The following is a 19,477-nucleotide window of genomic DNA, read 5'->3' on the forward strand; positions in this document are numbered from 1 at the left end:
TTCCTCCCCCTTGCTTTAGCTAAGCCTAGAAGATGTTCCCGGTTTATCAGTTTTCTCGCTCATCCACAGGAAGCTTTTCAGTACCTCCCCTCCCCCAACAAGGTACAACATGAATTCCTTTCTGCAGAGGGGCCTGTCTTGGGAAATAGGACCCCGGCAAGCTTGTTACCAGAGATCTGACCTTAGAATCACTCTCCAAGGGTCCAGACTAGATTAACCACATGGCCTTTGATACTAACCATCCTGAAGGGTTATATGTTCTGCTTCTGGCTTTAGGGTAATGAAAAGTGAGGTTATTTTTTAAATCTACACATATTTTGAAGACCTCAAGTGTAAACGTATGTTTATTAACCTCAGGTTTTTTTTTTTTTTTAAATTTAAAGACTGTATTTATTTGACGGGGGGGGGGGGGGGGGGGGTGAGGGGAGAAGCAGGCTCCCTGCTGAGCAGAGAGCCCGATGGGGGCCTCGATCCTAGGACTCTGAGATCATGATCTGAGCTGAAGGCAGAGGCCCAACCCACTGAGCCACCCAGGCGCCCTCACCTAAACATTCACACGGGTATAAAGTGGTTATCCTAATGCCATGTTCACAGCAGAGTGTAATTCTTCTCTAGCTCAAAGGTTGCAGATATAAATGGTTGCATAAAAGGTTGCATCTTCAGATGCCAATCTTGAAACCTCATGCTGGGATTTGAGATCACTATTCTCAGACTGGACTTCAGAACAGATCCTGTAATATCCTTGAAGTCAGGTCTCAGGGATGTCAAATAAGGAAGAATTAGGAGACAAAGTCACTGCCCTGCCTCCTGAGCAACGAAAACACAGCTCTTCATCCCAAGCAAAAGCTTTGGCGTCAATTTCCCTTTCGATGGGCTCTATCTGCCTATGTGGGCTTGGAAAAAGAGGAAGAACCACCCCCACTGGGGTGAGAGTCCAAAGCCTGGGATTGGAGTTGGTGGAGCAACTCTTCATGGCACTTGCACCTGGGCTATGGCAGCGTCTTGAACCTCTCGCGGGCGCAGCCCACCTAGCGTTGTTGGTTTGTTGGTGAAGGGGTGCCACTGACCCTGGATGCTAGGGCTGTCCGTGTGGAAGGGCTTGCGGATACGGATCACATCCAAACCCGACTGGTCCGCCAGCTTCTGCACGAGCGTCGCAATTTCCTCGACGGACTTGCAGTGGATGCTCTCCTCGCGCACTGCCCCGTTAACTAGCCGACGGGAGGGGGTGGGAGGAAGCGGATGGATCAGGGGTCAGACCCGCGAAAGGCGAGCCGGTCCAGCCTCCCCCCCTCCCCCGCACGTTGCCCTCCAGCCTTCTTCCGGCCCCACTCACGGTATTCGGCCACTACTCTGGGCACACAGCACGGCCGCGAGTTCACGTATATTACGACCCCCGGGTTCCGTCGGGCGAAGTCGGCCACCTCCTGTTCCACGAACTCCCTGAGGAAGCCGAGAAGAGTAAGCACAGCGACCGCTGACCCGGGGCGACCTCAGCCCGGAGAGCACCCCGCGCCCTTCGCCCGGCTCACCTGGCGCCGCGAGACGACGCCGCATCGCGGCTGAGGCTAAAGCTGAGACGCTGCAGCTGCTGCACGTAACGACCCAGCCCGTTGTGGAGGACACTGGCCAAGAAGCGGCTCGGGGTCCCGCGCGCCGTCATATCCGCAGCGCCCAGGTAACACAGACCAGCCTGGAGGGCAGGAGTGGGGTGGGGGGCGGGACGAACGCGGAAGCTTCCGGTTCCGGGAACACTCGCGCCCCGGAGTTTTGCTTCCGCGGTCACGGCGGGAGGCGCGCCAGTGACCCACGTTGCGGGCTAGATGGGCGAGAGGATGGTAGTGACGCGCGGTCAGGGTCGCGAGCAGCACAGCTTTGGTCAGTAGAGCCGAGGGAGGACACGGGCGCGGGGTCGAGGTGAGAGCGGGGACTGGCGGGAGCCGCCCGGTGGCGCTGTAGTCGTGGCGAGTCTCCTTTGAGGGCAGAAGCTGCGAGGAGGGCCTCCACTTGGGGGCTAGCGCTTTGGAGTCCGGAACGACGCGGGCGGCGGTAGAGATGGAGACGACGAGGAGATCCCCTGGCCGGGCGGGAGTGGTAAAGAGATGATCTAGAGAAAGCACAGCGGTGAGGGGCAGCGTGGAGGGTGGTAGAGGTGAGGCAGTGGGTGTACGGAGCCATAGAGGTAGAGAGCCAGAGAGAGGCACACGGCCGTGAAAGATGGGCACAGATGTGAAGTAGCAATGCAGAGGGGTGAAGAGGATTCAGAGAGATGATTATGAGGGACAAGTTGAGAGAAAGAAACCACCTCGAGTGGGCTCTGTAGAGTGCTGTGCAGAGGATCCCTAGGTCCTGACCTAGTGAAGGCACCCAAACCAGGGAGGAAAGCATTTCAATTAGTAACTTACTCGATTTGACTAAGAATGTGGGTACTTCTTCGAGGTGGGTACCCCCTCCGTATCCTGCTGCCCCTGCGTGGGGAGTGGATGGGTCGGAGAGGCCTGCCCAGAAGCTTGGTCCCAGGCCCTCCTCGCAGAAGGTACAGGAAGGAGGCTCTCCCAGCCTTGGAGGTACCAGTGTTGCCTGTAACTGCAACTGAAATCCGTCAGTATTTGCGAGCACATGGGATCCCCTTCCAGGATGGCCACAGCTGCCTGCGGGCACCAAGCCCCTTTGTGAAGGCCTTGCAGCTCAAGGACCAGACTGGTGCTACTGCTTCCTTCAGCCTTTTCATTGACAAGACCACAGGCCGCTTTCTCTGCATGAGCAGCCTAGCAGAGGGGAGCTGGGAAGACTTCCAGGCCAGCGTGGAGGGGCAAGGGGACGGGGCTAGAGAGGGGGTCCTGCTTGGTGAGGCCCCAGAACCTGAGGACAGTGAGGAGATCCGGAGGATCTGGGACCGAGCCATACCTCTTTGGGAGCTGCCTGAACCAGAGGAGGCCCAGCTGGCTCGTGTAATGTTTGGCCTTACCAAAGTGACAGATGACACACTCAGGCGTTACAGTGTCCGGTATTTGCGGCCCGCTCGCAGCCTTGTCTTCCCTTGGTTCTCCCCTGGAAGTATGGGATTACGAGGCTTGAAGCTACTAAGTGCTGAAGGCCAGGGAAATGAAGTACATTATAAGGAAACCACCATTCCCCGGCCTGGTATCTACTGCAATCTGTTTGGATTACCACTGATCAGTCGGCGAGATGTTGAGGTGGTACTGACAAGTCGTGAGCTGGACAGCCTGGCCTTGAACCAATCCACAGGACTGCCCACCCTTGCCCTACCCCGAGGAACGGCCTGCTTACCCCCTGCCTTGCTCCCTTACCTCGAACAGTTTCGACGTATTGTGCTCTGGCTGGGAGATGACCTTCGGTCTTGGGAAGCTGCCAAGTTGTTTGCCCGAAAATTGAATCCCAAGCGATGCTCCCTGGTGCGGCCTGGGGACCAACAGCCCCGTCCCCTTGAGGCCCTGAACCGAGGCTTAAATCTTTCTCGTATTCTGCGTACTGCCCTGCCTGCCTGGCACAAGTCTATTGTGTCTTTCCGGCAGCTTCGGGAAGAGGTGCTAGGAGAACTGTCAAATGTGGAGCAGGCAGCTGGCATCCGCTGGAACCGCTTCCCAGACCTCAATCGTCTCTTGAAAGGTCATCGGAAGGGTGAGCTGACAGTCTTCACAGGTGAGCCCTTGGGAAATCACTACTTGGGGTAAGAGGCAAAGGATCAGGTGACAAAAGCACATGGGTTTGGGACATGACAAATGTTAAAGAGGAGGTTTCTCCCAACTTTGAAGCCCTTGCTCCAGGTCTTGGTTTTAAGGGTAGAACTTTCCTCCCTCACCCAGGTCTGTGTTCAACTCCTCTGCAGGGCCAACAGGCAGTGGAAAGACGACATTCATCAGTGAGTATGCCCTGGACTTGTGTACCCAGGGGGTAAACACACTCTGGGGTAGCTTTGAGATCAGCAACGTGAGACTAGCCCGGGTCATGCTGACACAGTTTGCTGTGGGGCGGCTAGAAGAGCAATTGGACAGATACGACGAGTGGGCCGACCGCTTTGAAGACCTGCCTCTCTATTTCATGACTTTCCACGGGCAGCAGAGCATCAGGTAAGGTTCTGAGGCCTAGAGTTTTCAAAGAATGGGAGAACAGGAGAACAGATCCCCAACAGAATTTTCAGGAATGCTGGCTTTTCTGCTGGGCTGGTTTACAGAGACTGCTTGTAATTGACTCTTGAATTCTTTGCCTCTTCCTCTCCCCAGGACTGTCATAGACACAATGCAACATGCAGTATACGTCTATGACATTTGTCACGTGGTCATCGACAATCTGCAGTTCATGATGGGGCATGAGCAGCTGTCCACAGACAGGTGATATCCTCTTGTCTCACTGGAAAACCCACTCGAACATGCATGTCTTCTCAGGCAGTTGGCCCCTAGGCCAGCACACTGTACTCTTGTTACTTGAAATGTGTGTTTGCACACACCACCCCATGTGTATTTCTGTCTTCATTGACGTGTGAGTTGTGGCAGTGGGATGGATGGATAGGGACCTAAGTGTGAGTCCTTGGGTAGAGTGGGGTGGGCGGTTTGCAGGGAGCTGTAAATGAATCAAGAGTATGGATATGTTCTCATCCTTCTGTCTGAATATGCCTTTACTTTGTTGGGGTTGGGGCAGGATTGCGGCTCAAGACTACATCGTTGGGGCCTTTCGAAAGTTTGCAACAGACAATAGCTGCCATGTGACACTGGTCATTCATCCCCGGAAGGAGGACGATGATAAGGAACTGCAGACAGCATCAATTTTTGGTTCAGCCAAAGTAAGTGGCCTTTAGAGGAGCCTAAACTTTGGATAGTAGAGGGGACAGGTGTGACCAGGGATGGCCTTCATTCAGCCTTAAATCATCTTGACTGTCCACCTGGAGGAGGCAAGAGACAGCCGCCTCTGGGGCCATGACATGAGAAACACGTGTGCTAGGAATACAAAGGCTGATAATAGTTAGTTGGTTCTTTGCCCTCTTTGCCCTCCAAGAGCTCACATCGTCCAGTGGGGAAAATAGTAAGACAGTGATTATAACTCAGTATGATAAGAGCTACAATAGGCAACACAGGTATTTGGGGAACAACAAGACATCTGAGTCGGCCTGGGACATCTGGGGAGACTTCTTGCCCATTTGGGAAGAGGAGGTATCAACAGAGGTTGGGTTGAGCTCTGGTAGACAGTAAGTGTTAAATAATTGAATAAATGGGAGGGCCTTGTGGGCAGCAGGACCAGCCCGATCCTGGAACTTCCAGGGATATGCTGAGTGCCTGTTACATGCTAGGGCTGGGCTGGGTACGGGGAGTCCAGGGTGAGGAGCACAAACTATGCCACAATGGAACAAACATGGAGCTAGGGAAGAAAGTGACACAAAAGTGCAAAGATGGTGGTTCTTCATTTGTGGGAATCAGGAATGGTCTCTGATGAAGTGTGACATTTAGACTGAGACCTGAATGACAAGAAGATGGGGTAGAGTGGGGTAGTGAGCTGTGGAGGAGAAGTGTCACAAGCAGAAGGAACAGCATTTACAGAATCCGGGGCAGTGAGATAGTCGAGCAACTGAAAGACTCAAGTGGCTGCATCATCATGGTCAGTAGTTCAGGGAGCTTTGCCATTCCTCCCTGGAGGTTCAGCCTTCCTTTCTTCTTCTCATGTCTTCTCACTGCTGCTTCCTTCTCCTGCCCCCATCCCCCAGGCAAGCCAGGAAGCAGACAACGTTCTGATTCTACAGGACAGGAAGCTGGTCACTGGTCCAGGGAAACGGTATCTGCAGGTGTCCAAGAACCGCTTTGATGGAGACGTAGGTGTCTTCCCACTGGAATTCAACAAGAGCTCTCTTACCTTCTCCATTCCACCAAAGAGCAAGGCTCGGCTCAAGAAGGTCAAGGATGACAATGGGCTAGTGACCAAAAAGCCCTCTTCTGGCAGAAAGGGGGCTGTGCCCCAGAACTCTGAGACTTGCTTGGGTCAGGCCCATCACTCCAACCAGCCAAACCCCTCCAAGCCCTCAAGGTGAAGGCACTGGAGAGCTGGACTCTGAAATGAACCTGACAAGACACAGGCTGAGACATAGACTTTCTTAGTCCTCTGCTTAGGCTACCTCTGTCCTGTGGTCTCAAGCTAGGGACCCCCCCTCAGTCAGAGGGGCCTACCTAGGGCAGAATTCCATACCGGAGAATTCAGTTTAGCAAATATTTGAGAACCTCCTGTGTGCCAAGCTTTGTTCTAGGTCCTGGGAGTACAACAATGACAAGACGGATGAAGTCCCTGCTTCTCTAGAACCTGCAGTCTGGTAAAGGAGACAAGAAAAAAAATGAACAAAACATAGTTTCAGGTAGCGAGATATGCTATGAAGAAAAAACAGTAATGCAGTAATGCTTATAGGCTAGTTTAAGGTCTGAACAGGTATCTCTAAGCAGAGGACATTGAAAATGGGGCCTAAAGAACTAGGATTGAGCCATGTGGACATCTAGAGAGAGAAGGATCCAAGCAGAGGGAAAATTAGACACAGGCCCTGAGGTGGGAATGAGCAAGTTGGTTCAAAGCACTGGGTTCAGGCCCCCTGAACCTGGAAGGGAATAGAGGACTTCTTGCCAAAACTCCAGCCTAGGTTTGGAGCTACAGGATGATATACATCGTGGCCTCTGCGGTCCACTCTGGACCCTGCCAGGAGGTGGCACTTGCTACCATCGGATCCTAGGTGCTTGGCCCTGTAATATCAGGGCCCCAGAGGTGGAAGCTGGCCAGAGAAGAAAGCTGTGAGCCCAGAGTGCCTGCCACCTGGACACTGATACCATGTTATGCTGCCTCAGTCCACTGGAGTAGACACAGTCATAACTTTTTGTAGAGCCTTTTCTAGTTATACTGAAAAAAAATTTTTGCCATAGCCTTTGTTTCTGTGTTTTTTCTTGTTTGTCCACCAGGTGTCTCCCCAGCCTATAACTGGATTTTCTTCTTGCTTTGAATTGAGAATCTTTGAGCTGTGCACCCCCAAGGAAGCAGAGGCATTAAAGGACCTTGACCCACACATCCCTTTATGCCTCTTCTTGGCTTAGGGATGACAGGATGGTGCCTCTTTATCCCTATCTCCCCTGAGGATATCCATGTGATCTGTGGCAGAGGTGTGAGTCACTGGGCCACATGCCTGGGCCCTGCCTGACCAGCTGTCCCTAGGTGATACGAGCCACTCAATGACCTCTCAATGTGGATTCATACTCAGTGGCTTCTTATCTGGCTCTCCGTCCATTTTCCTTGTCCTTGTATGCTCAAATGTTTCTCTTATGTTCGTATGTGTCAAAACTCTTGGGGCTCTTTAAAAATGCAGAACCTAGGGCCTACTCTCCAGTAAGCATGCACAGACGTTTCTAATTTTGGAGGTCTGAGGAAAGGTGCAGGATTCCTCTTTTTTAACAAGTACTGAAGGAGATTGTAAAGTTAGAGACCTTGTCAGAAATAGTTTTAAATGAGGGCACTTTCCCATCTCACTTCCTCTGATACCCTAAAGTCCCATTTTTCCCTTTAGATTTGCATGCAGGGATGGTCAAAATGCAAGATGTTCTGAGGGGACTGGGGAGAAGACTTTTGTAAGGGTGGGCAGAGGTTTCCTGTTCCCTTGAAGCAGGGCTGCCTTATGAAGTCCTCCCAGTCCACCAACGGGGCTGCTTCTGGGGCCCTGTGGAAGGCTCTGGGGTTTCTGGTCTGTTGTGTGTGAGAACTGTAGCTACATCTGTCTCCCAAAACAGACCCTGAAACAAAGCTGCCCTCTGGGGAAGAACCTGCGGTAGGGGGGAGGGGGTAGCTCCTCCAGGGCCTCCCTTCTTGGGGGTCTCTCCCAGACTGGCTGGAGCCAGTCCTCCTAATCCTGCAGTAATCATTCCCAGCCGCTGGCTGGTCTCTGCCTCACCCAGGGTCTGTAACATTGAACGTCAGCCATGTGTTCCAGATGTACACCACCAGGTCATTCCTACCTCTGAGGACTCTGGTTTACTGGGAATGCCTGGTGTGTTCTCTCTCAGGAAATCCTTTAGGGATTTCCATTAGGGGACCTTTTTGAGGTCTCTGTGAATTGGGGATAGAAGAGTAGATACAACTTGCCTGTTTGTCTTGCCCAGCCCTCCTAGCAGACTCCCCACACACAGCACAAACCAGAATGATGGGAGGGGAAGTTAATGCTCCCCCACACCCACCCCCTACGCAAACACATTCTGCTGCACACCTGTCCTAAACTCACATCAAGATTAGCTCAAAGTGTGTTCAGGAGTCCCGGGAGCCTAGAAAGCAGTGGGGGATCCCTGGGTCCTGTGTAAGGTCCTTGGGAGCCACTGTCCCTGTGCCCAACCAGAGTGGATCTAGGCAAATTACTTGGGCTCTGCCTATATCCGATTGGATACTAATAATCTCCCTGAGAGATCAGGAAGGGCCTGGCCACAAAGGGGCCAACTGCATCTACAGCCCTGTCCTCAGATTTAGCGTCATATTTGTGAGGGGGCATCTTGGGTCCTCTAGCAGCTTCTTTACTACACATGGGTTTGAGAAGAGACTAAATTCACTGGACGCCGGCTGCCCAAGTACTCAGGCTGCAAGTACGGCCCAGATAGCTGTAGGTACCCTGCCACAGGCTGCCTTGAGTGCCGGAGGGAGCCCTAGGTGCCACCCAGCCGTACCGTGCAACTTCCTGTTTGTGCATGTGGGTGGAACTTCGGGAGTAGAAGGGAAGCCTGGCCCTGCTCTGTGGGGGGCCAGGTCGGGCAAACAGGCTCACCTGGGCGGACTCTTGCTCTGGGGGAGGGGAGATGCTGGTTCTGCTAGGGCAGTTCCGTCCGACCGGAGGGCGGGGCGGGGTCTGTTTTGGTGAAACCCGAGCGGTCTTTGTCTGCTTCCTAGGGGTTTTCCTTGCTCCTGGGGAATGCGCGGAGTGGGTCCGGCCTGATTCCCTACCGGGCAAGGCAGGTGGCAGTAAATCCCTATCGCGGACCGGGTTAGGGCGGCCAGGTAGTGTAGTTCTCGGTCACGTGCTAGTCGTCCCTTCCCCCACGTCGAAAACCAAATCCAGAAAGCTGTGAAGTCGGAGGCCAGACAGGCAGCCTCACCACCGCCGAGCTCCCGCGGGGCTGGGTACCAGGTCGGCTGTTGGCGGGTAGGGGGTGTGCTGGGCAGACCACTCCCCTCCCTGGGTCGGGGGCGCGGCCTCAGCCGCCCCGCCCCGCCCCGCTCTACCAGGCCGGGCCAGGCGGGCGCCCGGAGTCCGGAGCCCGGAGCTGGCTGCGAGCCGGCGGATCTGCGGCGAGGAGGTCCCCGTGCTGGAGCAGGAGCTGGGCGGGAGCTGGAGCAGCGGCGCAGGTGGCGCGGGGTGAGTGGTGGGGCGGTGGAGGTGTCGGAACTCCAGCCTCCCGCACATCCCGGCTCCGGAGCGAACTTTCCCGGTCTAGGGAAGCCGGGGGTCGGAGTGAGAAGGGGGTCCCACTCTGGGCTGGGGGTGGGGGGTGCAGGCGAGGAGCCTGAACAGGGAATCGACACGAAACTCGCCGACGGGTCCATACACGCGCGCAGACAGACCCACGCACTTGGGACACACGAACACACGTGCACTCCGGAAAGGACGCGCCCTGTGGGTTACCCTTGCAGTCCCTGGAGCAGCGCCACGGGCCCACAGGGACCCCCAGCGGACCGGGTGCTCTGCTGTCGCGTACTTGACGGGGGTGGGAGAAAAGGGCTGCCCGGCGATCGCCGACGGGGGCGGGCCGGGTGGGACAACTCCGGAGGTTCCTGCTTCCTGGCCGCCCACAGGTGAAGACTAAGACGTAAACAGGCGCTGAGCACGTGATCGCTTCGCAGACAAGTGGGCTGTGCTCCCCCACCCCCGCAGCTGGGCGAGGACCGGCCTCCCCAGTCCTGGGCGAGTCTGCGAGATCTCCTGCCGGGCTGTATTCCATTCTCCGCCTTGAAACGTTAAGCCTTCCCCCAGAAATGGGAACACAACGCCCCCTGGAGTCCGGGTAGCACAGAACGAAAGACTGTAGGGCTCGGTGGGGTTACCTGGGCTCCTCTCCTACCTTCACCCCAACGTGTTCATGGTGCCCTCATCCCTGAGGGTATCGCTGGACGGCAGTGTACAGCAGCCCCCGCATCATACCTCCAGTCTGGGGAGCAGCTGCCTGAGCGCCGGTGGGTCCCCTTCCTACCACCACCCCAACTTGCAGAAGGGAGAGCTCCTCCTCTCACTGTAGGAGCAGAAAGCCCACTCGTGCAAGAGTGGAAGCCCTCCATTCCCGGAGAATGCATGAGGGTAAATGTCCCTTAAATACGGGAGTGGGCCTATGTCCTTCGCCTAGAAGGGAGGATGAGCCCCCTCCCCCAGGGAATGAGGGAGTGGGCAGCGGCCCTGTGCCTCCTTCTCTGCCCCACCCTCCACCCCTCCACACATGCTGAGCCCAGCTGCTGCCTGAGCTTCTGGGCTGGCTGCCAGAAAGGGGAGGAGGCTCCTGGTCCCCCAAGAGGCTGGGACCAGGGCAAGGCCAGAGGAGGGGGTCTTTACTGGGGAGAGGGGCTCAGTCTGTTCTTGTGAGGATCAGGGTCTGGGGTGAGCCTGAGGGTGGTTGGGCTATGTCTCCCTTTCCAGGGAAAAAGAAAGAAAAACAACCCTTTCCATGGAGCTAAAAATAGAGCTGAGAGCCGGCCAGGGCTGTGGCCTGGAAGGGGGGGATGCTCCTTCCTGGGGCAGAGGAGTTCTGGCAGGCCTTGGCCTTGGGGGTGGGGATGCAAGTAGGGGGTGGGAGGAGCTCCTTGCCCAGGGGTGTGGGTGTCAGCTGACCTGACTGGGGCACAGAGACCCCTGGAGGAAAGTCTGTGTGGTAAAATGTTTGTAAAACACCACGTGTGTGTGTGTGTGTGTGTGTGTGTGTGTGTGTGTGTGTAAGTTGTCTGACTGAAGGAGACCACCAGTGTGTGGAAGAGGCTTAGGAGAGGAAGCCCATTTAAAATTGTGTCTGTGTAGGAAGGGCTTTGAGTCGATGTGAAAGACTGTGCACAACAAGGTGTGTGACACCCAGGTATGTCTGTGTGTGAGTTAGACTGAAAGATTATGGAAAGAAGGAACATGGAACCACGTGATGGATGAGACTGTGGTTGTGGCTGCATGGGACTGAATGTGGGAAAGGTCGTGTGGGTGTTATGAAGACTGTGTTGTTTGCAAGAGGGTGAGAATATCTGTGACCGGAGAAGACAGAGGAGTGTTGTCAGCTGTGAGGCTGGTGTAGGTTTGGACTGTAGGTTTGGACCGCCTCACCCCAGTCATGGGGGGAGGGGGCAGGGGCTGCCTCTCTCTCCCAGCAATGACCTCTCTCTTAACAAATGGTTCTGAAGGAAGGCTGGGGAGCAGACAGCCGCGCCCGGGGCAGGCCTGGGCTCGCGGGGTCGAGAGGGTACAGTGCTGGGGAGCCAGGTAGGGGCCCCCAAGGCTGGGGGGATGACGGTGTATTCTCCGAATGTGTCGCCAGGTGGCGCCACCTCCGCAAGTCCGAATATGCCTCCATCAACCGCTGGGGGTGGGGCAGGCAGGGCCCGAGCCTGGGTCCCCGACCTGTCCTGGGGAGCAAGGTTCCAGCAGCCGAGGCGTGGGGGCAGCTGACCCTCGGCGTCCCGCTCTGGACTCTGAAGCCGCAGAGTGTCTTGTGGGGCAGGCTTCGACCGGAGGAACGGAGGGGGAAGGGCGGCCGCCGTGGCGCCTGGTCCTTTGTGCTTGAACAATGACCAGCTGCCGCTGGCCCCGGGGCCCGAGTAGGGGTAGAGGGTGACCCGCCGCCGCTACCGAGTCCTGAGCCGACCGGGCTAAGGAGGTTGTTGGGGGGTGATCTTGAGTCCCGCGGCGCGGGCCCCGCGTGCGTCCCGCCAGCCTCGCGTGACGCGGGGTGCCTGCGCGTGTCCGCGCCCGGGGCGGGGACGCCCCTCGGACCCCTCCCCCGCGCTGCGCCGCCCACTCGGGCCGGACGGGGGCCGGTCGGGCCGGGGGGCGCCGCGGAGGCGGGGCCGGGCCGGGACGGGCGGCTCCGAGTGGCCGCGCGCGGGCTGGAGCCGGGCGGCGCGCCTGTGGAGCGCTGGGGGCGGCCCGGGACTGAGCATGGAGCGGCGCGGCGGAGGTGAGGGGGGGCCGGGGCTGGGAGGCGACCTGGGGGTGCCCCCAACTTCTGCGCGGCGGAGGGCGGGTGGGGAGGCGGCAGCCCCCAGCCGCCCCCACTTAATGAAGCGGGGAAAGGTGGGGAGGCTTTAGAGGGTGGGTTGGGGGCTCTGGCTTCCCATCGCGGAATGGGAACTGGTGATCCCAGACTTGATCCCGCTTGACCGGTCTTTGGAGTTTGGTGGGGGGAGACTTTCCCCAACTCTTCAGCCCCCAAAACAGGTTTGTGGGAGTTCAGCTTAGCCAGACCTGCGTCGGGCACTGGCTGAACCCAGCACTCGGTGCCCCCAGCCCAAGGGGGTGTGTGTGCGTGTGCTGGGCCAGAGTGATTACTCAGGGAGTGCTGGGGGGAGCCAGGGGTTCCCTCTCCCACAGCCGCAACGCATTTCTCAAAATGGAGCCTCCACTTGCCCCTCCTTCTCTCTCGGGCTCCCGCTCTTGGAGCCGGGCTGGCTGGGCCTGGCTTTCCAGAGGCCTGGCCCTGGCTCCCTGGGTGTCTGGCTCGTAGGTTCCAGTTTTTCTATCTTTTCTGGGTTTAGGGGCCCCTGGCTCCGTGGGATGGGATTCAGGGACCCAGGCTCACTGGGTCAGCTTGTCTCCTTGTCTGCCTGACCCTGGGGCTTCTCTGAGTCTTTGTCTCTTGTCTTTGGGGTCTCTGTCTTTCTCTGAGTCTGTCTCTCTCCTGCCCTTATTTCTCAATTTCTCAGGGCTCACTGAAGTGGGCAAATGTGGACAGAGGTGCCGACCTCCACTGCCCCCTAAGAATCCCCTTCCCCACAGCTTTCTCTGTGCTCTGGAGTGGTGCGGGAGAGGGCAGGAGTTGGCATGTGCCATCTGCTTAGCCCAGGTCTGGCCCTTGGTAGTGGGCTCTACTCTTCCCCAGGTCCCAACCCCTAGCTCCTCTGGCTTCAGTCTGGATACCTTCCTGGTTCTCAGGGTCCTTTGACTTGGTAGGGAGGTGGAGGGTAGGCCTAGGGGAATACCAGCCCGAAAGGAGGCCAGACCAGGCAAAGGAGTCAGATAATGTGTGTCTCCTTTCCCCACACTCCAGTGAGTGACAAGAACCAGGCTCCTGCTCACGCAGTTGGCCCTGCTTTCACCCAGGCTCCTACCCACTCTCACACATGCTCTGTACACACGCACACACACACACTCCTCTGCACATACTTGTGCACCCTCACTTTCCTCTTCGTATGCTCATGTAAGATACGGGGAGTTTTATATACAAACTCATGTGTACCTGAAGGGACATCCATCCAAAGACACTCAAGATAGTTGAGCTCATACACCACAAATTCATGTATCATAGACACAGTTATTACTTTTACATATTTTCTGAGGGATCCCGATGCATACTCGTACTCTCATATGACATGTTAATCTGCACATATGAATAATAGGAATGTATTGATACGGCTGCTCAAACAGGCACATACACACACTAATTCCTGACATTTTCACTTTTCACATCCACACATTGTTAAGTACTCATGCACGGTCTCACACACACAGATAAGTACAAACACAAACTCCTATTCCTGCGCGATTCTCTGTCCACTTCTTGGCCCCTGCTCTGCATGATGACTTCAGCAGATGCCGGAGTCCTGGTCTTCGGCCTCCGGACTGGGGAGGGAGTTCCGGGTGGAGGCTTGCTGTCCCCTTCCGGGAAGGAGCAGAGCCTGGGGAGGTGGAGCCCTCTTCCCTGGGGGTTCCAGGGAAGGGAGATCTGTGAACAGCTGCTGTGATGGTGGGTGGTGGTGGGGCTTCCATCCTCATCCCCTAGGGGCTTCTCGGAGAAATGTCTAAAGCTGGATGGTTTCACAGAACCAGAGGTTGGCGGCAGGCCTGTATGAGCTCCTGTAGGCCAGACTCATTAGGTGTGGTGAGGCTAGGAGTTGGCATGGAAGCAAGCATGAGGCTGCATCCACCTCTAGAAGGCAGGAGACCCCAGAGGGCACCTGTGGGCTCCCTAAAAGCTCTGGGTTACTCGTTTGGCCAGCTCCACCCTTGCCGCCTCTCTGTCTGGGAGAAACTGAGGCCCAGCTCAGGGGAGGCTGGGCACTGCCTGGCCTTGGCTCTTTATTCGCTAATTACCATCTGAGTTGCTGTGTCCCTGAGGTTGCTTCTGCCCCAAGTATCCTCTAATGAGGCCACCTGTCCCAGGGGACTGGGAACCTGTGCTGGGCGTTGGTAGAGAACTCCCTCCTAAATTTGGCGTCCCAGCCTCTGGGAGGGATGCAGGTTTGGGCTGGGGCCCTGCATAACCACCAGGCCTACCTTCCCCTCATTGTCTTTGCTTGGTAGGGTCAGCCCTTAGCCCTATTCAGGCCGGAGCTGGGCGGTGATCTGGATCCCAGGAAGATCTGAGTTTCCTGCCAGTGCTTGGAGAAGGAGCCCTGGGGGATCAGGGCATCATGGACTGATGTCAGGAAGCTGTTTGATGTGGGACAAGGGGTCAGGAGAGGGACTCAGGGACTTTATAGGGAGGGGCTCAAGGTGAAAGGATCTGACACCGCTGCCCTGCTCACAGGTTCCCCTGGAGGCCCTTGGCCAGGCCTGAGCCTCTGTCGCCATGGCCATTGTACAGACTCTGCCAGTGCCACTGGAGCCCGCTCCTGAGGCCACCACTGCCCCACAAGCTCCAGCCATGGGCAGCGTGAGCAGCCTCATCTCAGGCCGGCCCTGCCCCGGGGGGCCAGCACCTCCCCGCCACCACGGCCCCCCTGGGCCTACCTTCTTCCGCCAGCAGGATGGCCTGCTACGGGGTGGCTATGAGGCACAGGAGCCGCTGTGCCCAGCTGTGCCCCCTAGGAAGGCTGTCCCTGCCACCAGTTTCACCTACATCAACGAGGACTTCCGGGCAGAGTCACCCCCCAGCCCGAGCAGTGACATTGAGGATGCCCGAGAACAGCGGGCGCGCAGTGCCCATCTCCGCGGCCCCCCACCCAAGCTCATCCCTGTCTCTGGAAAGCTGGAGAAGGTGAGGACCAGCCTTTTCTTTGGGGCCAGGGTGGAATCGGGAGCCCCCTGAAGAAGCTGGAATTTGGGGGCCAATTTAGAGGAGAGATGTGGGTTGCAGAGTCACCAGACGTGGGTTCCAATCCCAGCTCGGCCTCGTTCTGGCTACATGACCTCAGGGAAGTCACTTGACCTTTCTGAGCCCGAGGTTCTGTATTTGTAATGTGGACACACCATGTCAGCTCTCCAGTGATGGTCGAGAGCATTCCATCACATGACGTATGTCAGTGTTGAGCCTGGTCCCTGTCACACGACGACATGTGCTCAGAGGCGAGCTGCTCCGACTCTTGCAAATGCAACAGCTGTGAATCTGACTGTGAATAAGGCCTTTAACTTTGCCTCCTTAATAAGGCCTTCAACTCCACTTGCTCTTCTGTAGTATGGGCGTAGTGATCATATCTTATCCTATGACTGTTGGGATGATTGGAGACGAGCCTTTTAAATGGCTTGATATAAGGGATGTCAGGAGGCCCTCAGCTGTTGGTAGCAGTTAGTATTAATGCGTGGGGATCGGGGACCCCAGATGGGAGGGCAGGGAGTATGACAAGGATTTTGAAAGATCGGGCAGCTCATCCCCAGTGTCACATGGCACCTCATTTCAGAACATGGAGAAAATCCTGATCCGCCCAACAGCCTTCAAGCCAGTGCTACCCAAACCTCGAGGGGCACCATCCCTACCTAGCTTCCTGGGTCCTCGGGCCGCCGGACTGTCTGGGAGCCAGGGCAGCCTAACACAGCTGTTTGGGGGCCCTGCCTCGTCCTCCTCTTCCTCCTCCTCCTCGGCTGCTGACAAACCCTTGGCACTGAGTGGCTGGGCCAGCGGCTGCCCATCGGGGACACTGTCTGACTCGGGCCGAAACTCACTGTCCAGCCTGCCCACCTACAGCACCGGGGGTGCCGAGCCAGCCAGCCACTCCCCTGGTGGGCACCTGCCCTCCCACGGCCCCGGGCGGGGGGCGCTGCCTGGACCAGCCCGAGGGGCCCCGACTGGGCCCTCCCACTCGGACAGTGGTCGATCTTCCTCCAGCAAGAGCACAGGCTCCCTGGGAGGCCGTGTGGCTGGGGGGCTCTTGGGCAGCGGCACCCGGGCCTCCCCTGACAGCAGCTCCTGTGGGGAGCGTTCCCCACCGCCACCCCCACCCCCACCCCCCCCTTCGGATGAGGCCCTGCTGCACTGTGTCCTGGAAGGAAAGCTCCACGACCGTGAGGCAGAGCTGCAGCAGCTGCGGGACAGTCTGGACGAGAGTGAGGTGACCATGTGCCAGGTGTGGCCAGCAGCAATAACGGGGGTGGTGTGGCAGGACATCCACAGGAGCTGGGAGTCCCAGGAGCATTTCTGTGTGTGCTGGGGGGAGACGTGGGGGGGGGGGTCGGGGGATGCCGGTGAGGCGTTGGGGAGTCCTCCGCCCAGCTGTCGGGCTCCACCTGCAGGGGGGTGAGGATGCCCAGCCAGCACCGCCATTGATTGTCTTTCAGACTTGAGCGAGACACTTCAAGGTGCTGAGCCTAGTTTCCCTCAGCTATAGATGGGGAGATTTCTGGCCTCCTAGGGTTATTATGAGGACTAAGTCAGGCAAAGGCTGTGGAGTGCTTAGAATGACGCCTGGCACCTAGGAATTCCTGCAGAAGCGTTTGCTATTCTGGACGTTTCTAGAATCTTAGAAGTGGTCATGACTAGAGTTACCCTAATTTTTCTCATGGGTGAGTGGGGTCTCCTGTCCCTGAGCCCAGCCATAGGCTGCTAGAGCACTCAGTGACCTGGGAGTGGTGGAAAGCCATGGCGGGAGGGTGCTGGATGTGGAGGGGAGCTGCTGGGACCCAGGTCTGCCTTCTGTCCTCAGGCCTACGAGGAGCGGCAGCGGCACTGGCCACGGGAACGCGAGACGCTGCGGGACGACAGCACCGCCCAGGCCCAGCGGGCGCAGCGGGCCCAACAGCTGCTCCAGCTGCAGGTGTTCCAGCTGCAGCAGGAGAAGCGCCAGCTGCAGGACGACTTCGCGCAGCTGTTGCAGGAACGGGAGCAGCTGGAGCGGCGCTGTGCCACCTTTGAGCGGGAACAGCGGGAGCTTGGGCCACGGCTCGAGGAGACCAAGTGGGAGGTGGGCCAGGCCAGGAGGGGCAGGGAGCGGGGCTCAAAGGGTCTAGCCATACCACTCCCCCTCCAGCCTGCTACTCCCAGAGATCCTCCCCGTCCTCACCTCCCGGAGATGAAGATCCCCCTCAGGCTTCCCTTTCTGGGTAGGGGGAGGGTCTCCTTGTGCCACCATTGTAGGTGTCCTCGAGTCAGGTCGAGTGCTCACATAGCCAGTGGCAATTCCGTCCACTGCCTCCCAACCAGTAAGAATAGGAGTGTAGCCTGCTCTGCGCCCAGAACTTTCTAGCTGTTACTTAAAGAGTGGATCTTGTGGTCCTCAGAGCAGCCTTGTGAGGTGGCTGTTGTTCATCTCCATTTCTGAGCTGAGAAGGACTGGAGCCCGGAATGATTGCTAGTCAGTGGCAGAGTTGAGATCACAACCCGGGCCGTGTGGTTCCAGCATCTGCGCATTTCCCCAAAATGCTGGGGTGCCTCTTGGTGGCTCCCATGCCTGCACAATCTGCCACCAGCCAGTCCCTGGGGCTCTGCAGTGCGTCATGATGGTTGGAAGTCACCTGCTTTGAAGGAAAAAGATCTGGGTCTGCGTTTTACTTCTGCCACTTACTAGCCGTATGACCTTGGACATGTCACTAGGCTCGCCTCAGTGTGTCTGTCCATGTAGTGGGTGTCAGGATCAAACAAACTGTCCCCGGAGAGCCTGCGTGATCTCGGGGCCCAAGCCTGTGGGAGAAAACTTCTCACTAGGCTTCCCAACCCCCTCCCACTCCTAGGTGTGCCAGAAGTCAGGTGAGATCTCCCTGCTGAAGCAGCAGCTGAAGGAGTCCCAGGCAGAGCTGGTGCAGAAGGGCAGTGAGCTGGTGGCCCTGCGGGTGGCGCTGCGAGAGGCCCGAGCTGCACTCCGGGTCAGCGAGGGCCGAGCTCGGGGCCTGCAGGAGGCCGCCCGGGCCCGGGAGCTGGAGCTGGAGGCCTGTTCCCAGGAGCTGCAGCGGCACCGCCAGGAGGCCGAGCGGCTCCGAGAGAAAGCTGGCCAATTGGACACGGAGGCAGCTGGACTCCGGGAACCCCCTGGGCCACCTACCGCCACGGACCCTTTCCTCCTGGCAGAGAGTGATGAAGCCAAGGCACAACGGGCAGCCTCGGGGGTCGGGGGCAGCCTGCGGGCCCAGGTGGAACGGCTGCGGGCAGAGTTGCAACGGGAGCGGCGGCGGGGGGAGGAGCAGCGGGACAGCTTTGAGGGGGAGCGGCTGGCCTGGCAGGCGGAGAAGGAGCAGGTGATCCGCTACCAGAAGCAGCTGCAGCACAACTACGTCCAGATGTACCGGCGTAACCGGCAGCTGGAGCAGGAGCTGCAGCAGCTCAGCCTGGAGCTGGAGGCCCGGGAGCTCGCTGACCTGGGCCTGGCCGAGCCGGCCCCCTGCATCTGCCTGGAGGAGATCACTGCCACCGAGATCTAGGGCCCTTGGCATCCTGGAGCGGCAGGGAGCTTGACTGCAGTGGGGCGGGAACCTTGGGGCCACGGAGGTCCCCCGGGTCTGAGGGCCCCAGAGCCGCTCGTGCTCCAGGATCCAGGCTTCTGGGCCTCTGCCAGGGCCCTGGGGGCAGCCCTCTGACGTGGTTGAGCAAGATTAGCCCCCTTGAAGGTCCCCGTTTCACTGTCTCACAGAGGCTCCTACTTACTTGACCCATCCCACCCCTCCTGCTGCTGCCATTGCCACTCTGCCAACTGCATTTGTCCCTGATGAGGGAGTGGGGGGGGGCTGGGAGGAGGAGGGGGGTCCCTCCTTTCCACACTCTCCACTACCCCAAAGCCAGAGAGAGCCAGATAGCACCAGCTGCTCCAGATGTGCCTGCCCCCTCTCTGCCTATGTCAGGGGTGGGGGGGCCAGGGCTGGGACTGGGGTCTGACCCCCATGCTCCAGCCCTGCAGCCTCTCTCCTAGGGCGAGGGGGCTGTAGTCAGACCAAAGGAAGAACTCAGAATTGTCTTGTTTATTTGTGTTTGTGACCAAGGGGCCCCTCCCCACACCCAGGTTTATGGCCTCGTTTTCACTTGTATATTTTTCCACACTGTAAATTTCTTGTACAAACCCAAAGAAAAAAAATTAAAAAAATTTTTTTTGTTTTTAAAAAAAGACGAGTGTGCTAGGTAGAGATGGGAACTTACTTGACCCC

General features: G+C 57.6%; 3 protein-coding genes across 13 annotated transcripts; 2 read left to right on the forward strand and 1 right to left on the reverse strand.

The window, feature by feature from the left end:
* Positions 1-315: 315 nt before the first annotated feature.
* MRPL43 (mitochondrial ribosomal protein L43) lies at positions 316-1,666 on the reverse strand. Its single transcript, XM_082722443.1, has 3 exons — positions 1,533-1,666; positions 1,337-1,443; positions 316-1,211 (listed from the first exon to the last, which is right to left on the reverse strand). The coding sequence occupies exons 1-3, from the start codon at positions 1,661-1,663 to the stop codon at positions 970-972; spliced, it is 480 nt and encodes a 159-aa protein (XP_082578569.1). The 5' UTR covers positions 1,664-1,666; the 3' UTR covers positions 316-969.
* Positions 1,667-1,764: 98 nt separating this feature from the next.
* On the forward strand, positions 1,765-6,907 carry TWNK (twinkle mtDNA helicase). 3 transcript variants are annotated; one of them, XM_082722379.1, is made up of 6 exons: positions 1,765-1,917; positions 2,440-3,663; positions 3,851-4,091; positions 4,245-4,352; positions 4,660-4,801; positions 5,717-6,907. In XM_082722379.1, the coding sequence occupies exons 2-6, from the start codon at positions 2,484-2,486 to the stop codon at positions 6,035-6,037; spliced, it is 1,992 nt and encodes a 663-aa protein (XP_082578505.1). In that variant the 5' UTR covers positions 1,765-1,917; positions 2,440-2,483; the 3' UTR covers positions 6,038-6,907. The 3 variants fall into 3 exon arrangements, with proteins under 3 accessions (XP_082578505.1, XP_082578506.1, XP_082578504.1); XM_082722380.1 differs by having other exon boundaries at positions 1,827-1,917; positions 3,537-3,663; XM_082722378.1 differs by lacking the exon at positions 1,765-1,917 and having other exon boundaries at positions 2,410-3,663.
* A 1,799-nt stretch (positions 6,908-8,706) lies between these two features.
* LZTS2 (leucine zipper tumor suppressor 2) lies at positions 8,707-19,437 on the forward strand. Of its 9 annotated transcripts, none has more exons than XM_082722384.1 (6): positions 8,981-9,370; positions 9,808-10,306; positions 14,724-15,173; positions 15,814-16,476; positions 17,053-17,310; positions 18,077-19,437. In XM_082722384.1, the coding sequence occupies exons 3-6, from the start codon at positions 14,766-14,768 to the stop codon at positions 18,758-18,760; spliced, it is 2,013 nt and encodes a 670-aa protein (XP_082578510.1). In that variant the 5' UTR covers positions 8,981-9,370; positions 9,808-10,306; positions 14,724-14,765; the 3' UTR covers positions 18,761-19,437. The 9 variants fall into 9 exon arrangements, with proteins under 9 accessions (XP_082578507.1, XP_082578512.1, XP_082578511.1 ...); XM_082722383.1 differs by having other exon boundaries at positions 9,808-10,185; XM_082722389.1 differs by having other exon boundaries at positions 9,246-9,370; positions 15,814-16,461.
* Positions 19,438-19,477: the final 40 nt, after the last annotated feature.

This window comes from Mustela nivalis (assembly GCF_964662115.1).
Source record: "Mustela nivalis genome assembly, chromosome: 2".
NCBI classification, from domain to species: Eukaryota; Metazoa; Chordata; class Mammalia; order Carnivora; family Mustelidae; genus Mustela; species Mustela nivalis.

What these genes read in the sequence shown, in the direction of transcription:
- LZTS2 (XM_082722381.1), top strand. Translation starts at nt 14,766, where the DNA reads ATGGCCATTGTACAGACTCTGCCAGTGCCACTGGAGCCCGCTCCTGAG. An exon ending in TCTCTGGAAAGCTGGAGAAG is followed by an intron (nt 15,174 to 15,813) that starts GTGAGGACCAGC and finishes ACCTCATTTCAG; the next exon opens with AACATGGAGAAAATCCTGAT. An exon ending in TCGAGGAGACCAAGTGGGAG is followed by an intron (nt 17,311 to 18,076) that starts GTGGGCCAGGCC and finishes TCCCACTCCTAG; the next exon opens with GTGTGCCAGAAGTCAGGTGA.
- TWNK (XM_082722378.1), top strand. Translation starts at nt 2,421, where the DNA reads ATGTGGGTACTTCTTCGAGGTGGGTACCCCCTCCGTATCCTGCTGCCC. An exon ending in GAGCAGCTGTCCACAGACAG is followed by an intron (nt 4,353 to 4,659) that starts GTGATATCCTCT and finishes GGGTTGGGGCAG; the next exon opens with GATTGCGGCTCAAGACTACA. An exon ending in CAATTTTTGGTTCAGCCAAA is followed by an intron (nt 4,802 to 5,716) that starts GTAAGTGGCCTT and finishes CCCATCCCCCAG; the next exon opens with GCAAGCCAGGAAGCAGACAA.
- MRPL43 (XM_082722443.1), bottom strand. Translation starts at nt 1,663, where the DNA reads ATGACGGCGCGCGGGACCCCGAGCCGCTTCTTGGCCAGTGTCCTCCAC. An exon ending in GCGTCGTCTCGCGGCGCCAG is followed by an intron (nt 1,444 to 1,532) that starts GTGAGCCGGGCG and finishes CGGCTTCCTCAG; the next exon opens with GGAGTTCGTGGAACAGGAGG. An exon ending in CAGAGTAGTGGCCGAATACC is followed by an intron (nt 1,212 to 1,336) that starts GTGAGTGGGGCC and finishes CCCGTCGGCTAG; the next exon opens with TTAACGGGGCAGTGCGCGAG.